Source organism: Ranitomeya variabilis, chromosome 3, assembly GCF_051348905.1.
Source record: "Ranitomeya variabilis isolate aRanVar5 chromosome 3, aRanVar5.hap1, whole genome shotgun sequence".
Classification (NCBI taxonomy): domain Eukaryota; kingdom Metazoa; phylum Chordata; class Amphibia; order Anura; family Dendrobatidae; genus Ranitomeya; species Ranitomeya variabilis.
Genome location: NC_135234.1, coordinates 445,950,927 through 445,965,581, shown reverse-complemented (window position 1 = coordinate 445,965,581; position 14,655 = coordinate 445,950,927). Strand labels below are relative to the sequence as shown.

Sequence of the window (14,655 nt, the reverse complement as noted above, 5' to 3'; positions counted from 1 at the left end):
GCTCCGGTACTCCTCGGAAGTTCCGGGTTAGCAGTGCAATCACGTAGCCTGCGCATCATGGGGGTGCACCCCAGCTGTGGCATCCAGGAATGCCCTGGCTGTGCTACCTGGGCATGCCCTGCCTTTCTTCGCATGTCAATTCCAAACACGCCGGGCGGCGTCACTGGAACACTGCACATGCCACTGTCTCCTTCTCCGGTGAGTGCCAGTGCCCAAAGAGCCACGCCAGAGCCAGCTATCCCCACCCAGGATACTGCTCACTTGTACCAGCACACAAGTGTTAAAGTCTCCCTGAACAACTATGGCGCTTCCAGAGAGACAAGCTGGGCCTGGAAAAACAGTCATCCGTTCTTCTGATCTTCAGGTATGCCTGCAAGAGGTTCATTTGTCAAGAACAGGAAACCAACTAATGCATGGAAGAGGTGCCACCATTTTATGCCTGTAGGATTCCTGTCCTTGGAAGGCAGCTGCACCCTCTCTCTTGGTGCTGTCATGGGTGATCGATAAAAGTAATGTTTCTGCTTCCTATAACGTGCACACAGTGCTGTGTGTGTAGCGATTTAGGCTATGTGCACATGTTGAGGATTTTTCGCGGTTTTTTCACGTTTTTTCGGGCGTTTTCCGCGGGAAAAATGCTTAAAAAATGCATACATAAGCATCCCATCATTTTTAATGCATTCTGCAATTTTTGTGCACATGATGCGCTTTTTCCGCTACAAAAACGCATTGCGGTAAAAACGCAGCATGATCATCAATTTTGCGGATATTTTGCGTTTTTGCAGCTATTTAATGCATTGGGAAGCTCCGGAAAAAAACACGCAAAAAGCGCAAAAAAACCACGAAAAAACCGCATGCGGATTTCTTGCAGAAAATGTCCGGTTTTGTTCAGGAAATTTCTGCAAGAAATCCTGACGTGTGCACATAAACTAACACCTAGGGGATCCCAGCCAGGAGACTGCCAGCTTCACGCTCCTGCAACTGCAGGATCTCCTTACAGCTGCTTAATCTGCAATGACGCTCTAAAATGTGACTGAACCGGAATGGCTCAGTGGCTTGTTACTTAACACTACAATATGGTTTTTACATAGTGTTATTTTTAAACAAAATAGACAATGGTCATCCGAAATTGCAAATAGTATTGAAACTTTCAAAATAGATCACAACTTACATTTGACAAACAATTCTCTGGCCTTTAGCTTGGACATGGGATCTTCTCCTTTAAGCTGGCAAAAACACCATGACAAAAGACTACCCTGGATCGCCCAGAACAAGGAATGTAAATTTGAGCCACATTCTCCCTGGGTATCATGCAAAACTAATGTCTTACTCTGTAAATAGAAAAAAAAAATTATAAACAATTCAGTCATCTCTAACGCTATGTGCACACGTTACAGATTTCCTGCAGATCTGCAGCAGATTTTTCTGCGCAGAAAAGTTGCAGTTAGGCACTGATTTACAGTACAATGTAAATCAATGGTAAAAAAAAAAAAAAAAAAAAAAAAAAGCTGTGCAGATGGTGCAGAAAAATCAGTGCGGAATTGCTGCAGATTTAAAAGAAATGCATGTCACTTCTTTTGTGCAGTACTGCAGCGTTTCTGCACCCCTCCATGATAAAAATCTGCAGTGGTAAAATCTGCACAAAAACTGCACCTGCGGATTCTGCCAGGAGATGCAGATTTAGTGCAGAAAATTCTCACCACATTTCCTACGTGTGCACATAGCCTAAAAATCCTGCCAACTGAGAAACGTTAGCCAGAAACACTGCAAATATTGTCCCTTTCTCTCAACTACAACCAAAAATATACCATCTGCTTTCATATTCATAAGACCCAAAGTATAAAATTAGAAACTGAGAAGTTACCTCTCTCACTGCCATCACCAAAAATTTCTCCATGACAGACAGCACTTGACTGATGTCAAAATCAGGAGAAACCTCAGCTTCAGGAAGTAATAATAATCCACTTGGGTCTTGCTCACTGAAATAAAAAATAAATAAAAGAATAGGGAAAAAAATATATACACATCATTAATTAAAATAATAAATTTGAACCCTTGATTATTTTATTTTTACCTAGCTATAAAATATAATAGTGCATAGAACATTGGGCCATCCTCCCTTGCACGTCACTACATAGAATTTTTTCTACATATATCTCGTGTCTGTCATTTTTTTTTGAGATGTGCTATTCTCTGACGCTTAGGCTAGGTTCAGATTGCGTTAGGGCAATCCGTTTAGCGCTAAGCGCTAGCGGATTGCGCTAACGCAATGTCTTTTTCAGGGTCGCGTTAAACGTCCCCGCTAGCGCAGATCCCCGATCTGCCAGAGCGGGGAACAGACCTCGGGCGCGCCGCGGACGCTGCAAGCAGCGTCCGAGGCGCACCACAAAAGAACGGCACATCGCTAGCACGTGCCGAAAATGGCACGCGCTAGCAATGCGCTTTAACATTGCTGGCAATGGGAGCGCTAACGGACGTGTTGCACGGCGCTAATTTCGCCGTGCAACGCTGTCCGTTAGCGCTCACACTAAAACGCAATGAGAACCTAGCCTTAGATCGAATCATATCTCATGACGTGATGATCACCTGAGCGGCCGTGGAACGCATCTTGCATCCCACCGCAATGAATATTACAACTTCTGCGGCATCACTTTTGCATCGCCTCCAATTACATCACTTCTGGTGATGCGTAAGGGTCCGCAGACCGTGTGGAGCGCATTAACGCTCCATTTGTACCCGGACGATAACTTCTGCTACACCTTTGCGGAAGTATACAAAAAGAGAGCCTTTCATATTATGCGGTCGTTATGGGACGTTGCTCACTACAGTAACTTTCCACTCACAAGCACTTTATTGTCCCCTGATGAACCCTGGTCTATCCTCCTTGGGAAAACGCGTCGGTATGCTTGTATCACTTTACTGAATGAGTACATTCTCTATTATTACTACTGCAACCTCCTACTCTCTGGACTCCCCTCTAGCACTCTGGCACCACTCCAATCCATCCTACACTCTGCTGCTCGACTAATCTACCTGTGTCCCCGCTATTCCCCAGCCTCTCCCCTATGCCAAGCCCTTCACTGGCTTCCTATCGCCCAGAGACTCCAGTTCAAAACCCTCACAATGACCTACAAAGCCATCCACATCCTATCTCCTCCATACATCTGTGACATGATCTCCCGGTACCTACCAACACGCAACCTCCGATCCTCTCAAGACCTCCTTCTCTACTCCCCTCTCATCTCTTCTTCCCACAACCGCATCCAAGACTTCTCCCGTGCTTCCCCCATACTCTGGAACTCTCTACCCCAGCACATCAGACTCTCACCTACCATAGAAACCTTCAAAAAGAACCTGAAGACCCACCTCTTCCGACAAGCCTACAGCCTGCAGTGATCCTGAACCTACTGAACTGCCGCACAACCAGCTCTACCCTCTCCTAGTGTATCATCACCCATCCCCTGCAGACTGTGAGCCCTCACGGGGAGGGTCCTCCCTCCTTATGTACCCGTGTGCCTTGTTTTTGCTCATGTTTAATGTATTTGTCTATATTTGTCCCGTATTTCACATGTAAAGCGCCATGGAATAAATGGCGCTATAAAAATTAATAATAATAATAATATTATTTACTGCAGTATTTTTCATCACTATCACTGGTTCTTATGGATCAAATTTTGCCTTTATCTACTGAATTCAAAAGGAGTTTCTTTCACTGTTCAAATAGTATGTGATGGCTTACCATTCATGCTCATTTATACCATGACTACTATAAAGACAATGTGTTGAATACCTCACAAAAAGCAATATCACATGGAGACTGGGGGGTGAACGGCTGCCAACTGAAAGTATGTTGCATCAAAAATAATTGAAGGTGTAAGGTGACCTTTACAGGCATGCTTTCGATTCCTATGGGAATCCAGGCCACAGAAATTAAAGGGAGTCTGACAGTACAAAATTTGTATTTTTTTTATTTTTATTTTTTTTTAAAAGAGCCAAATGTGGTTTATCCGCGCTGCTGGTAGACAATGAAGATTCAAATGGATATATAAAATAATAAAGGATTTTTTTTATTTCAGGTTTTTCAGTCAATGCATCTCAAAGTCATTCCACAATTCTTCCTCAGGATGCACACTGTATATCTATATCTTATATGGAATTACATATATATGGTTTGTGTCCTGAGGAAGAAGTCTTCGATATACTTATATACTTCCATTTGGATCTTCATTGCCTTCGAGTAGTGCAGATAAACCACATTTGGCTCCTTTTTTTCCCCTCTTTCCTATTTGGAAAATCCGTGATCTGCAGCAGCTGTTTTCATGTGTATTCATAGTTGTGTGTCACCTTATCAGGTTAGCATAATTTTAATTGACATAATTGTTATTCTCAGATAAGACCATATCGTGCTTTTTTTTCCTCCTACCTTATACTTTAGCACAAAATTAGTGTTTAAGCCAAGGGAAGGAACTTGTTGAACTTTTGGAATGGCTTAGGCTACGTTCACATTAGCGTTAAGCTAATGTGCGTCGGGTTTGCGTCGGCGACGCAGCGGCGACGCATGCGTCATGCGCCCCCTATACTTAACATGGGGGACGCATGCGTTTTTTTTTGTTGCGTTGTGCCACACATGCGTCTTTTTTGCCGCAAGCGTCGGACCAAGAAAACGCAACAAGTTGCATTTTTCTTGCGTCCGATTTTCGGCAAAAACCGACGCATGCGTCGCAAAACGCAGCGTTTTTGCGTGCGTTTTGCCGCGTTTTTGCGTGCGTTGTGCGTTGCGTCGCCGACGCAGCGGCGCACAACGCTAGTGTGAACGTAGCCTTAGCAATTCAGTCCAACTAGGTACCCGTTTTCCATCAATCCACCATGTCAAGGGTGCATTGGTTAGAGCAGTCATTTTGCACTGACATAATTCCTGTAAATTTGACTGACCCTGTCAGCTAGGTTTTGCTACATAAGATCAGCATAACAGAAGGCAAGAAAGCCCGATTCCAGGATTGTATAACGTACTGGGCTTCTTTGTGTGGTTTTGATAGAATCCCTGTTTTGTCTTCTGCTCTGTGTATACACCTGAAGACCCCTGACTGGCAGCTTCCTATGTACGCTGTGCATTGTAAGCAGGACACTTCCCAGTGGCAGTGACAGGGAAACACACATTAGCCTGACAACTAGTCTTGTGAGGTGTACTCTGGCTGCGATAATCTCCTGCTGATAAAACCCTGCTTGCATTGAAACTACAAAACAAAAGCCTAATAAGTGACATCTCTAGAATCAGGGTCTCCTGCCCAATATTATGCTACTCTCAGATTAAACGGCAAAAAACGAATGCAATATTTTGAAGATGGGGAAAGGCAGGACATCTATTGTCTGACTGCTGCCGCACAGAGAGAATCCTACTTTATATCATGTCTACAAAGACGGTACTACAGTACATGCAAACACCGAGGAAAACACAAAAAGTATTAGAGGCACATTATGCAGAGATATACTCTTCGAAGCTACAGCCTGCAGAAGATTGGATTAAAAATTTGCTCCAATAGACAACTCCTGATTCTTTCTTTAGAAAGATAAGCCATTTAATACTGAAGAGCTAAAACTAGCACTGAGTGCAATGGCAAATTACAAAGCAGGAAGAGGAAATGGATTTACAGTAGAGGGGTACAAGAAAATATAAAAAGGTATTATTACCCATGCCTCGAAGGAAGGTCTTTACCAGCATCCATGCAGGAAGCCATAAACCTGGTATAAGCTAAAAAGAGCAAGGACTCTAGCTCACCAGCATCATACAGTCCCATCTCTCTGTTAAACAGTGGATGTCAAACTGCTGGTAAATGTTTTCCAACAGACTTTCTAGGACGATCTCAATAATACACTCCTACCAGTCTGGGTTTATGTCCAATAAATCCACTGCTATAAGTCTCATAAGGCGATCAATATGCAAGTAAAAGATGACAACGGGTGGTTTTATCTTTAGAGACAGCAAAGTGTGGCAATACCTGTGTGCTACACCAAGTCAATTGGGCTTTGGCAACATTTATAAAATCGGGTCTAACTCTTGTACTAGGCACAAAATAGGGATTTTTGTGTACTCACCGTAAAATCCTTTTCTCCGAGCCACTCATTGGGGGACACATTGGGTGTTATGCTGCTGTCGCTAGGAGGCTGACACTAAGTTGAGACAAAAAAGTTAGCTCCTCCCCTGCAGTATACACCCTTATGCTGGCTTCCAGAGACCCAGTTTAGTGTAAAAGAGGTAGGAGATCATTAAACTCAGACATGTTATATTCTAATATTAATGTTATATATATTAGAGTATAACATGTCAGAGTAGGTCAAAAACCATAAAAAATAAAAAACGAGCCATAAGGCTAACAGGGTGGGTGCTGTGTCCCCCCAATGAGTGGCTCAGAGAAAAGGATTTTACGGTGAGTACACAAAAATCCCTATTTCTCCCTCGCCACATTGGGGGACACAGAACCATGGGATGTCCCAAAGCAGTCCCTGGGTGGGGAACAATATAACCAAATAACTCCGTGTACCAACTGATTGTAAGTGCGCAACACCAAATAACTCCGTGTACCAACTGATTATAAGTGCGCAACAGCCGCTTGCAGAATACGTCTGCCAAGGGCTGCATCCACAGAAGTTTGAGTGTGGACATTGCAGTGCTTTGAGAAAGTATGCAGGCTGGAACACTTTGCGGCCTTGCAAACCTGCTCTGCTGACACCTGGTGCCGAATGGCCCAGGAAGCACCCACCGACCGAGGTGAGTGTGCCCTAATCCCCGCCGGGATAGGTCTGCCCCTGACCCGATAAGATTCTTGAATAGCAGATCGGATCCATCTGGCTATCGTGGCTTTAGAAGCGGCTAAACCCTTTCTGTGACCCTCAGGGAGCACAAAGAGGGAGTCCGTTTTGCGGAAGGGGGCAGTCCTAGAAATGTACCTCCTGAGAGCCCTTACCACGTCCAAGGTGTGAAGGGCCTTTTCAACCCTATGTCTTGGCTGTGGACAGAAGGAGGGAAGAACGAGATCTTCATTAAGGTGGAAGGATGAAACCACCTTGGGAAGAAAAGACAGAGATGGACGTAGGACCACTTTGTCCTGGTGGAAGGAAAGGAAGGGTGCCCAGCAGGACAGGGCGGCCAACTCTGAGACTTGCCTGATAGAGGTTACTGCCACAAGGAAGGTGACCTTCCAGGAGAGAACAGTCAGCGAGACATCTTGCAGAGGTTCAAAAGCGGACTCCTGAAGAACACTCAGGACCAAATTGAGATCCCAGGTCTCTAACGGCATTTTATAGGGGGGTACTACGTGGGAGACCCCCTAAACAAAAGTCCTGACTAGCAAGTTAGCAGCAATCTTACATTGGAACAATACGGATAATGCCGAGATCTGACCCTTGAGGGAACTGAGCACCAGACAGGAATCCAAGCCGGACTGGAGAAATTCCAGAATGGAGGGAATTGAAAAAATTAGAGGAGGACGTCCACGGAGCCTGCACCATGAGAAAAAGGTTTTCCAAGTGCGGTGATAGATGCGAGCGGAAGACGTCTTGCGAGCGCTTATCATGTTGACTTGCTGTGAGAAACCAGCCTGAGTAAGGATCCAGGTTTCAACAGCCAAGCCGTTAAACGTAGGGCGCCTGAGCTCTGGTGGTAGATCGGCCCTTGGCGAAGCAGATCTGGGCGATCTTTTAGCCGCCAGGGAACGTCGGAGACGAGTTGAACGAGCTCCGCGTACCACGCGCGACGTGGCCAATCTGGGGCGACTAGGATCAAAGAAACCCCCTCCATCTTGATTTTCCGGATAACCTTCGGTAGTAAGGGAAGCGGAGGAAACACGTACGGGAAGTGGAACCGATGCCATGGGGATATCAGTGCGTCCACCCCGAAGGCCTGGGGATCCCGAGAACGTGCTATAAAATTGGGAACTTTTGCGTTCAGTCTGGACGCCGTCAGATCCACGTCCGGAGTCCCTCAGCGAAGGCAAATTTGCTGGAAGACCTCCGGATGGAATTCCCACTCCCCCAATGTGAGACCCTGACGGCTGAGAAAATCCGCCGCCCAGTTCTCGACGCCTGGAATGTGCACTGCAGAAATGGTGGAGCGGTTGTTCTCGGCCCAACGGAGAATGTGGGAGACCTCCCGCATCGCTGCCCTGCTGCGGGTACCACCCTAATGGTTTATGCACGCCACTGCTGTGACGTTGTCTGATTGAATGCGAATAGATTGACAAGCAAGGAGGAAATGGAAACGTCTCAGGGCAAACCTGATCGCTCGAATCTCTAAGATGTTTATCGGAAGTCTCGACTCCCGAATCGTCCAACGCCCCTGGGCAGTGTGGTGGTGAAATACTGCTCCCCAACCGAGGAGACTGGCGCCGGTAGTCACCAACAGCCAGTGAATTGGGAGAAAAGACCTCCCCTGGAGATAAGCATCTTTGATGTCTATTGATGCTAGAAACTCTCATCTCTCCATTGAGGAGATGACAGACTGGAGGGATTCCATCCTGAAGTGCCAGACTTTTACATACTTGTTTATGAGCTTTAGATTCAAAATAGGGCGCACCGTACCGTCCTTTTTTGGAACGACAAAGAGGTTTGAGTAAAAACGTCTGAATCTCTCGTGTTCTGGAACCGGAACAATGACCCCGTTTCGGCGGAGAGATTCGATGGCGCGGTGAAGTGCGCGAGACTGAGCTCATGAACTTGGGAGATGAGAGGGGAAAAATCGTGCCGGAGGGGAGGTGGAGAATTCTATTTTGTAACCAAAAGACACCAGGTCTCTGACCCATTCGTCGTGGATGATGGAAAACCAGACATGTTGAAATAGGTCTGCCTAGTTTGGTGGTGTCCACCGGAAAACTCCCTGAGTCATTGTGAAGGAAATCTGGAGGGCCTGGATCCCCTGGTTCTGGGTTGCCTAGACTTAACTCGCCAGGACTGATTCGGCCTGTACGAGGGCCGAGGGTCTCTCTCTGTATGTGGAGATCATTCTGATCTGGACGAGGCTGTGGAGGTGGACCAGAATGGGCTACTGCGAAAGGGCCGAAAGCGAAAATGTGGCTGACGCTGAAAAGCAGTCTTAGGCCTGTGCTGCGGGAGGAATTTGCTTTTCACTCCTATAGCATCGGAAATAAGCTGGTCTAATTTTTCTCCAAACAGACGTCTGCTCTGAAAAGGCAGAGAAATCAAAGACTTTAGAAGAGGAATCTGCGCGCCACTCTCTAAGCCATAGTGCTCTCCTAATGGTGACGGCGTTTGAGGCAGCAATTGCAGTACAGTTTGCTGCATCTAAAGACGCATACATCACAATCTCCAGCCATAGCAATTTGTTTGGCGAGATCCGCCTCCTCAGACGGAGGAGCCTGGTCCTGAATGGATTTTGCAAGGGCATCTGCCCAGAAAACCATTGCTTTTGCGACCCATGCAGCAGCGAAGGAAGGGGATAGAGAGGAACCTGAGGCTTCATATACTGAGTGAGCCAGGGAATCTATTTGACGCTCTGTGGGATTTTTAATCCAAGCCCCATCAGGTACGGGATAAAAGCGTTTTGGTAGCCAAACACGACACCGGAGGATCCACTAGTGGAGGTTCCGTCCAATCTTTGACAAGATCTACGGAAAAGGGATACTTCGTTTCCAGGGCCTTTTTTCCCGTAAAGCTCTTATCCGGTCGCTCCCTGTGTCGCCGGACTAGATCTAAAAAATCCGGGTGAGAGGCGAACACCCTATGGGATCGCTTGGTTCTTTTAACCCCTTCACCCCCAAGGGTGGTTTGCACGTTAATGACCGGGCCAATTTTTACAATTCTGACCACTGTCCTTTTATGAGGTTATAACTCTGGAACGCTTCAACGGATCTTGGCGATTCTGACATTGTTTTCTCGTGACATATTGTACTTCATGATAGTGGTAAAATTTCTTCGATATAACTTGCGTTTATTTGTGAAAAAAACGAATATTTGGCGAAAATTTTGAAAATTTCGCAATTTTCCAACTTTGAATTTTTATGCCCTTAAATCACAGACATATGTCACGCAAAATACTTAATAAGTAACATTTCCCACATGTCTACTTTACATCAGCACAATTTTGGAACCAAAATTTTTTTTTGTGACGGAGTTATAAGGGTTAAAATTTGACCAGCAATTTCTCATTTTCACAACACCATTTTTTTTTTAGGGACCACATCTCATTTGAAGTCATTTTGAGGGGTCTATATGATAGAAAATACCCAAGTGTGACACCATTCTAAAAACTGCACCCCTCAAGGTACTCAAAACCACTTTCAAAAAGTTTATTAACCCTTCAGGTGTTTCACAGGAATTTTTGGAATGTTTAAATAAAAATAAACATTTAACTTTTTTTCAAACAAAATTTATTTCAGCTCCAATTTGTTTTATTTTACCAAGGGTAACAGGAGAAAATAGACCCCAAAATTTGTTGTACAATTTGTCCTGAGTACGCTGATACCCCATATGTGGGGGTAAACCACTGTTTGGGCGCATGGCAGAGCTCGGAAGGGAAGGAGCGCCATTTGACTTTTCAATGCAAAATTGACTGGAATCGAGATGGGACGCCATGTTGCGTTTGGAGAGCCCCTGATGTGCCTAAACATTGAAACCCTGTACAAGTGACACCATTTTGGAAAGTAGACCCCTTAAGGAACTTATCTAGATGTGTGTTGAGCACTTTGACCCAACAAGTGCTTCACAGAAGTTTATAATGCAGAGCCGTAAAAATAAAAAATCATATTTTTTCACAAAAATGATCTTTTCGCCCCCATTTTTTTATTTCCCCAAGGGTAAGAGAAGAAATTAGACCACAAAAGTTGTTGTGCAATTTGTCCTGAGTACGACGATACCCCATATGTGGGGGTAAACCACTGTTTGGGTGCATAGCAGAGCTCGGAAGGGAAGGAGCGCTATTTTACTTTTCAATGCAAAATTGACTGGAATTAAGATGGGATGCCATGTTGCGTTTGGAGAGCCCCTGATGTGCCTAAACATTAAAAACCCCCACAAGTGACACCATTTTGGAAAGTAGACCCCCTAAGGAACTTATCTAGATGTGTTTTGAGAGCTTTGAACCCCCAAGTGTTTCACTACAGTTTATAACGCAGAGCCGTGAAAATAAAAATTCTTTTTTTTTTTTCACAAAAATGATTTTTAGCCCCCAGTTTTGTATTTTCACAAGGGTATCAGGATAAATTGGACCCCAAAAGTTGTTGTCCAGTTTGTCCTGAGTACGCTGATACCCCATATGTGGGGGGGAACCACTGTTTGGGCGCATGACAGAGCTCGGAAGGGAAGGAGCGCCATTTGGAATGCAGACTTAAATGGATTGGTCTGCAGGCGTCACGTTGCATTTGCAGAGCCCCTGATGTACCCAAACAGTACAAACCCCCCACAAGTGACCCCATATTGGAAACTAGACCCCCCAAGGAACTTATCTAGATGTGTTGTGAGAACTTTGAACCCCCAAGTGTTTCACTACAGTTTATAACGCAGAGCCGTGAAAATAAAAATTCTTTTTTTTTTCACAAAAATGATTTTTAGCCCCCAGTTTTGTATTTTCACAAGGGTAGCAGGAGAACTTGGACCCCAAAAGATGATGTCCAATTTGTCCTGAGTACGCTGATACCCCATATGTTGGGGTAAACCCCTGTTTGGGCACACGGGAGAGCTCTGAAGGGAAGGAGCACTGTTTTCCTTTTTCAACGCAGAATTGGCTGGAATTCAGATCGGATGCCATGTCCCGTTTGGAGAGCCCCTGATGTGCCTAAACAGTGGAAACCCCCCAATTATAACTGAAACCCTAATCCAAACACACCCCTTACCCTAATCCCAACAGTAACCCTAACCACTCCTCTAACCCAGACACACCCAACCCTATTCCCAACCGTAAATGTAATCCAAACCCTAACCCTATCTTTAGCCCCAACCCTAACTGTAGCCCCAACCCTAGCCCTAACCCGAGCAATAACCCTAGCCCTATCACTAGCCCTAACACTAGCCGTAACACTAGCCCTAACCCTAGCCCCAACCCTAGCCCCAACCCTAGCCCTAACCCTAGCCCTAACCCTAGCCCCAACCCTAGCCCCAACCCTAGCCCCAACCCTAACCCTAGCCCTAACCCTAACCCTAGCCCTAACCCTAGCTCTAACCCTAGCCCTAACTCTAGTCCTAACCCTAACCCTAATGGGAAAATGGAAATAAATACATTTTTTAATTTTTTAATTTTTCCCTAACTAAGGGGGTGATGAAGGGGGGTTTGATTTACTTTTATAGCGGGTTTTTTAGCGGATTTTTATGATTGGCAGCCGTCACACACTGAAAGACGCTTTTCATTGCAAAAAATATTTTTTGCGTTACCACATTTTGAGAGCTGTAATTTTTCCATATTTGAGTCCACAGAGTCAGGTGAGATCTTGTTTTTTGTGGGACGAGTTGACGTTTTTATTGGTAACATTTTCGGACACGTGACATTTTTTGATCGCTTTTTATTCCCATTTTTGTGAGGCAGAGTGATCAAAAACCAGCTATTCATGAATTTCTTTTGGGGGAGGCGTTTATACCGTTCCGCGTTTGGTAAAATTGATAAAGCAGTTTTATTCGTCGGGTCAGTACAATTACAGCGATATCTCATTTATATCATTTTTTTTATGTTTTGGCGCTTTTATACGATAAAAACTATTTTATAGAAAAAATAATTATTTTGGTATCGCTTTATTCTCAGGACTATAACTTTTTTATTTTTTTGCTGATGATGCTGTATGGCAGCTCGTTTTTTGTGGGACAAGATGACGTTTTCAGCGGTACCATGGTTATTTATATCAGTCTTTTTGATCGCGTGTTATTCCACTTTTTGTTCGGCGGTATGATAATAAAGCGTTTTTTGCCTCTTTTTTTTTTTTCTTACGGTGTTTACTGAAGGGGTTAACTAGTGGGGCAGTTTTATAGGTTGGGTCGTTACGGACGCGGCGATACTAAATATGTGTACTTTTATTGTTTTTTTTCTTTTATTTAGCAAAAGAAATGTATTTATGGGAATAATATATATATTTTTTTTCTTTATTTAGGATATTTTTTTTATTTATTTTTTTACACATGTGGGGAATTTTTTTAAAACTTTTTTACTTTGTCCCAGGGGGGGACATCACAGATCATTGATCTGGCAGTGTGCACAGCACTCTGCCAGATCTGCGATCTGCTGTGCAGGGCTGCAGGCTTACCAAGTGTCTGCTCTGAGCAGACACTCGGTAAGCCACCTCCCTCCCTGCAGGACCCGGATGCCGCGGCCATCTTGGATCCGTGACCTGCGGCGAGGAGGGAGGTAGGAGACCCTCGGAGCAACGCGATCACATCGCGTTGCTCCGGGGGTCTCAGGGAAGCCCGCAGGGAGCCCCCTCCCTGCGCGATGCTTCCCTATACCGCCGGTACACCGCAATCATGTTTGATCGCGGTGTGCCGGGGTTTAATGTGCCGGGGGCGGTCCGTGACCGCTCCTGGCACATAGTGCCGGATGTCAGCTGCGATATGCAGCTGACACCCGGCCGCGATCGGCCGCGCTCCCCCCGTGAGCGCGGCCGATCGCGTATGACGTACTATCCCGTCGGTGGTCATACGGGCCCACCCCACCTCGACGGGATAGTACGTCAGATGTCAGGAAGGGGTTAAAAGATACCGCATGACCCGGAGCCGAATTAGGGTCATCGTCAACCTTTAGCGCGTGATTGACGGCTTCAATGAGGGAGTCCACAGTCGATTGAAACTCCGGAGAATCCGGGTCCAAGGATGCCTCAGACTCATATTCGGAGTCATGTTCCCTGCGAGCCCCTGGAGAGGGTGAGCGAGAAGTGGAGCTACCAGAGGCTGAATGGCATGAACTATCAGGAGAGGTAGTGCGGATCCGTTTTTTGGATGTCCGTACCTCCTTCAGTGAGAGCGGCCCCTGCTGGCCGATGAGTCCCCTGTAAGGGAGGGGTCTCAACACAGGTAGATGAGTGCCCCACTCCCCAGAGGGGTCATGAAGGGAATCTATCGCTTTGGCCAACGAAGCCATGGATTGTGACAGTGACGCGGCCCACTCGGGGGGGCTAGATACACTGGGTCGGTAGCGGCGGAGGGCTCCTGAGCACATTGGGCATCACAGGCTGAGCAGAGAGGGGAGCTTTGAGGCCGAGGGAGAGGAGCCTGGCAGGTGGTACACGCAGTGAAAAAGGTGGTATGTACCTTTGTAGTCTTTTTAGCCCTTGACTGCGACATGATGTACCCCAATATAAGTAAAAACACTGCTAGTGGAAGCGATGTGGGGGTAAAGCTGCAGGGAAGCACCTAGAGCAGTCTACTTACCCAGGTCCTGTGTCCCGCAATCTGATGAGGTGGCGCTGAGTAGGGGAAGACCGCATCCAGGAGTGCTGACACGTGCAGAAAGCGGCCGGAGCTGCTGTGCAGTGGGGAAAGATGGCTGCCGAGAGCTGGGAGGTAGTCTTGCAAGGAGCGAGCCAGGTCTGGGGGCGGAGCCTATCGGGATCCGACCCGCACTAGGCCGAAGCCGGGGACTAAATTTATGGCTTCGGCCAGCGCACACCCGCGGACCGCCGGGAAAGATGCCGAGGAGCCCTGTGGAGTCCCTGCTGCTATGGAGCCCTCCTA

At 46.2% G+C, this 14,655-nt stretch overlaps 1 protein-coding gene across 1 annotated transcript in view; it reads right to left on the bottom strand.

Annotated features, from left to right (window-relative positions):
- Window positions 1–14,655, bottom strand: part of ZZEF1 (zinc finger ZZ-type and EF-hand domain containing 1) — a 289,900-nt gene that overhangs the window by 133,260 nt on the left and 141,985 nt on the right. The window contains exons 18-19 of the mRNA XM_077296491.1: window positions 1,862–1,976; window positions 1,169–1,328 (exon numbers count right to left, since the gene is read on the bottom strand). Coding sequence (XP_077152606.1) covers window positions 1,169–1,328; window positions 1,862–1,976 — 275 coding nt within the window. The remainder of the gene's footprint in view (window positions 1–1,168; window positions 1,329–1,861; window positions 1,977–14,655) is intronic.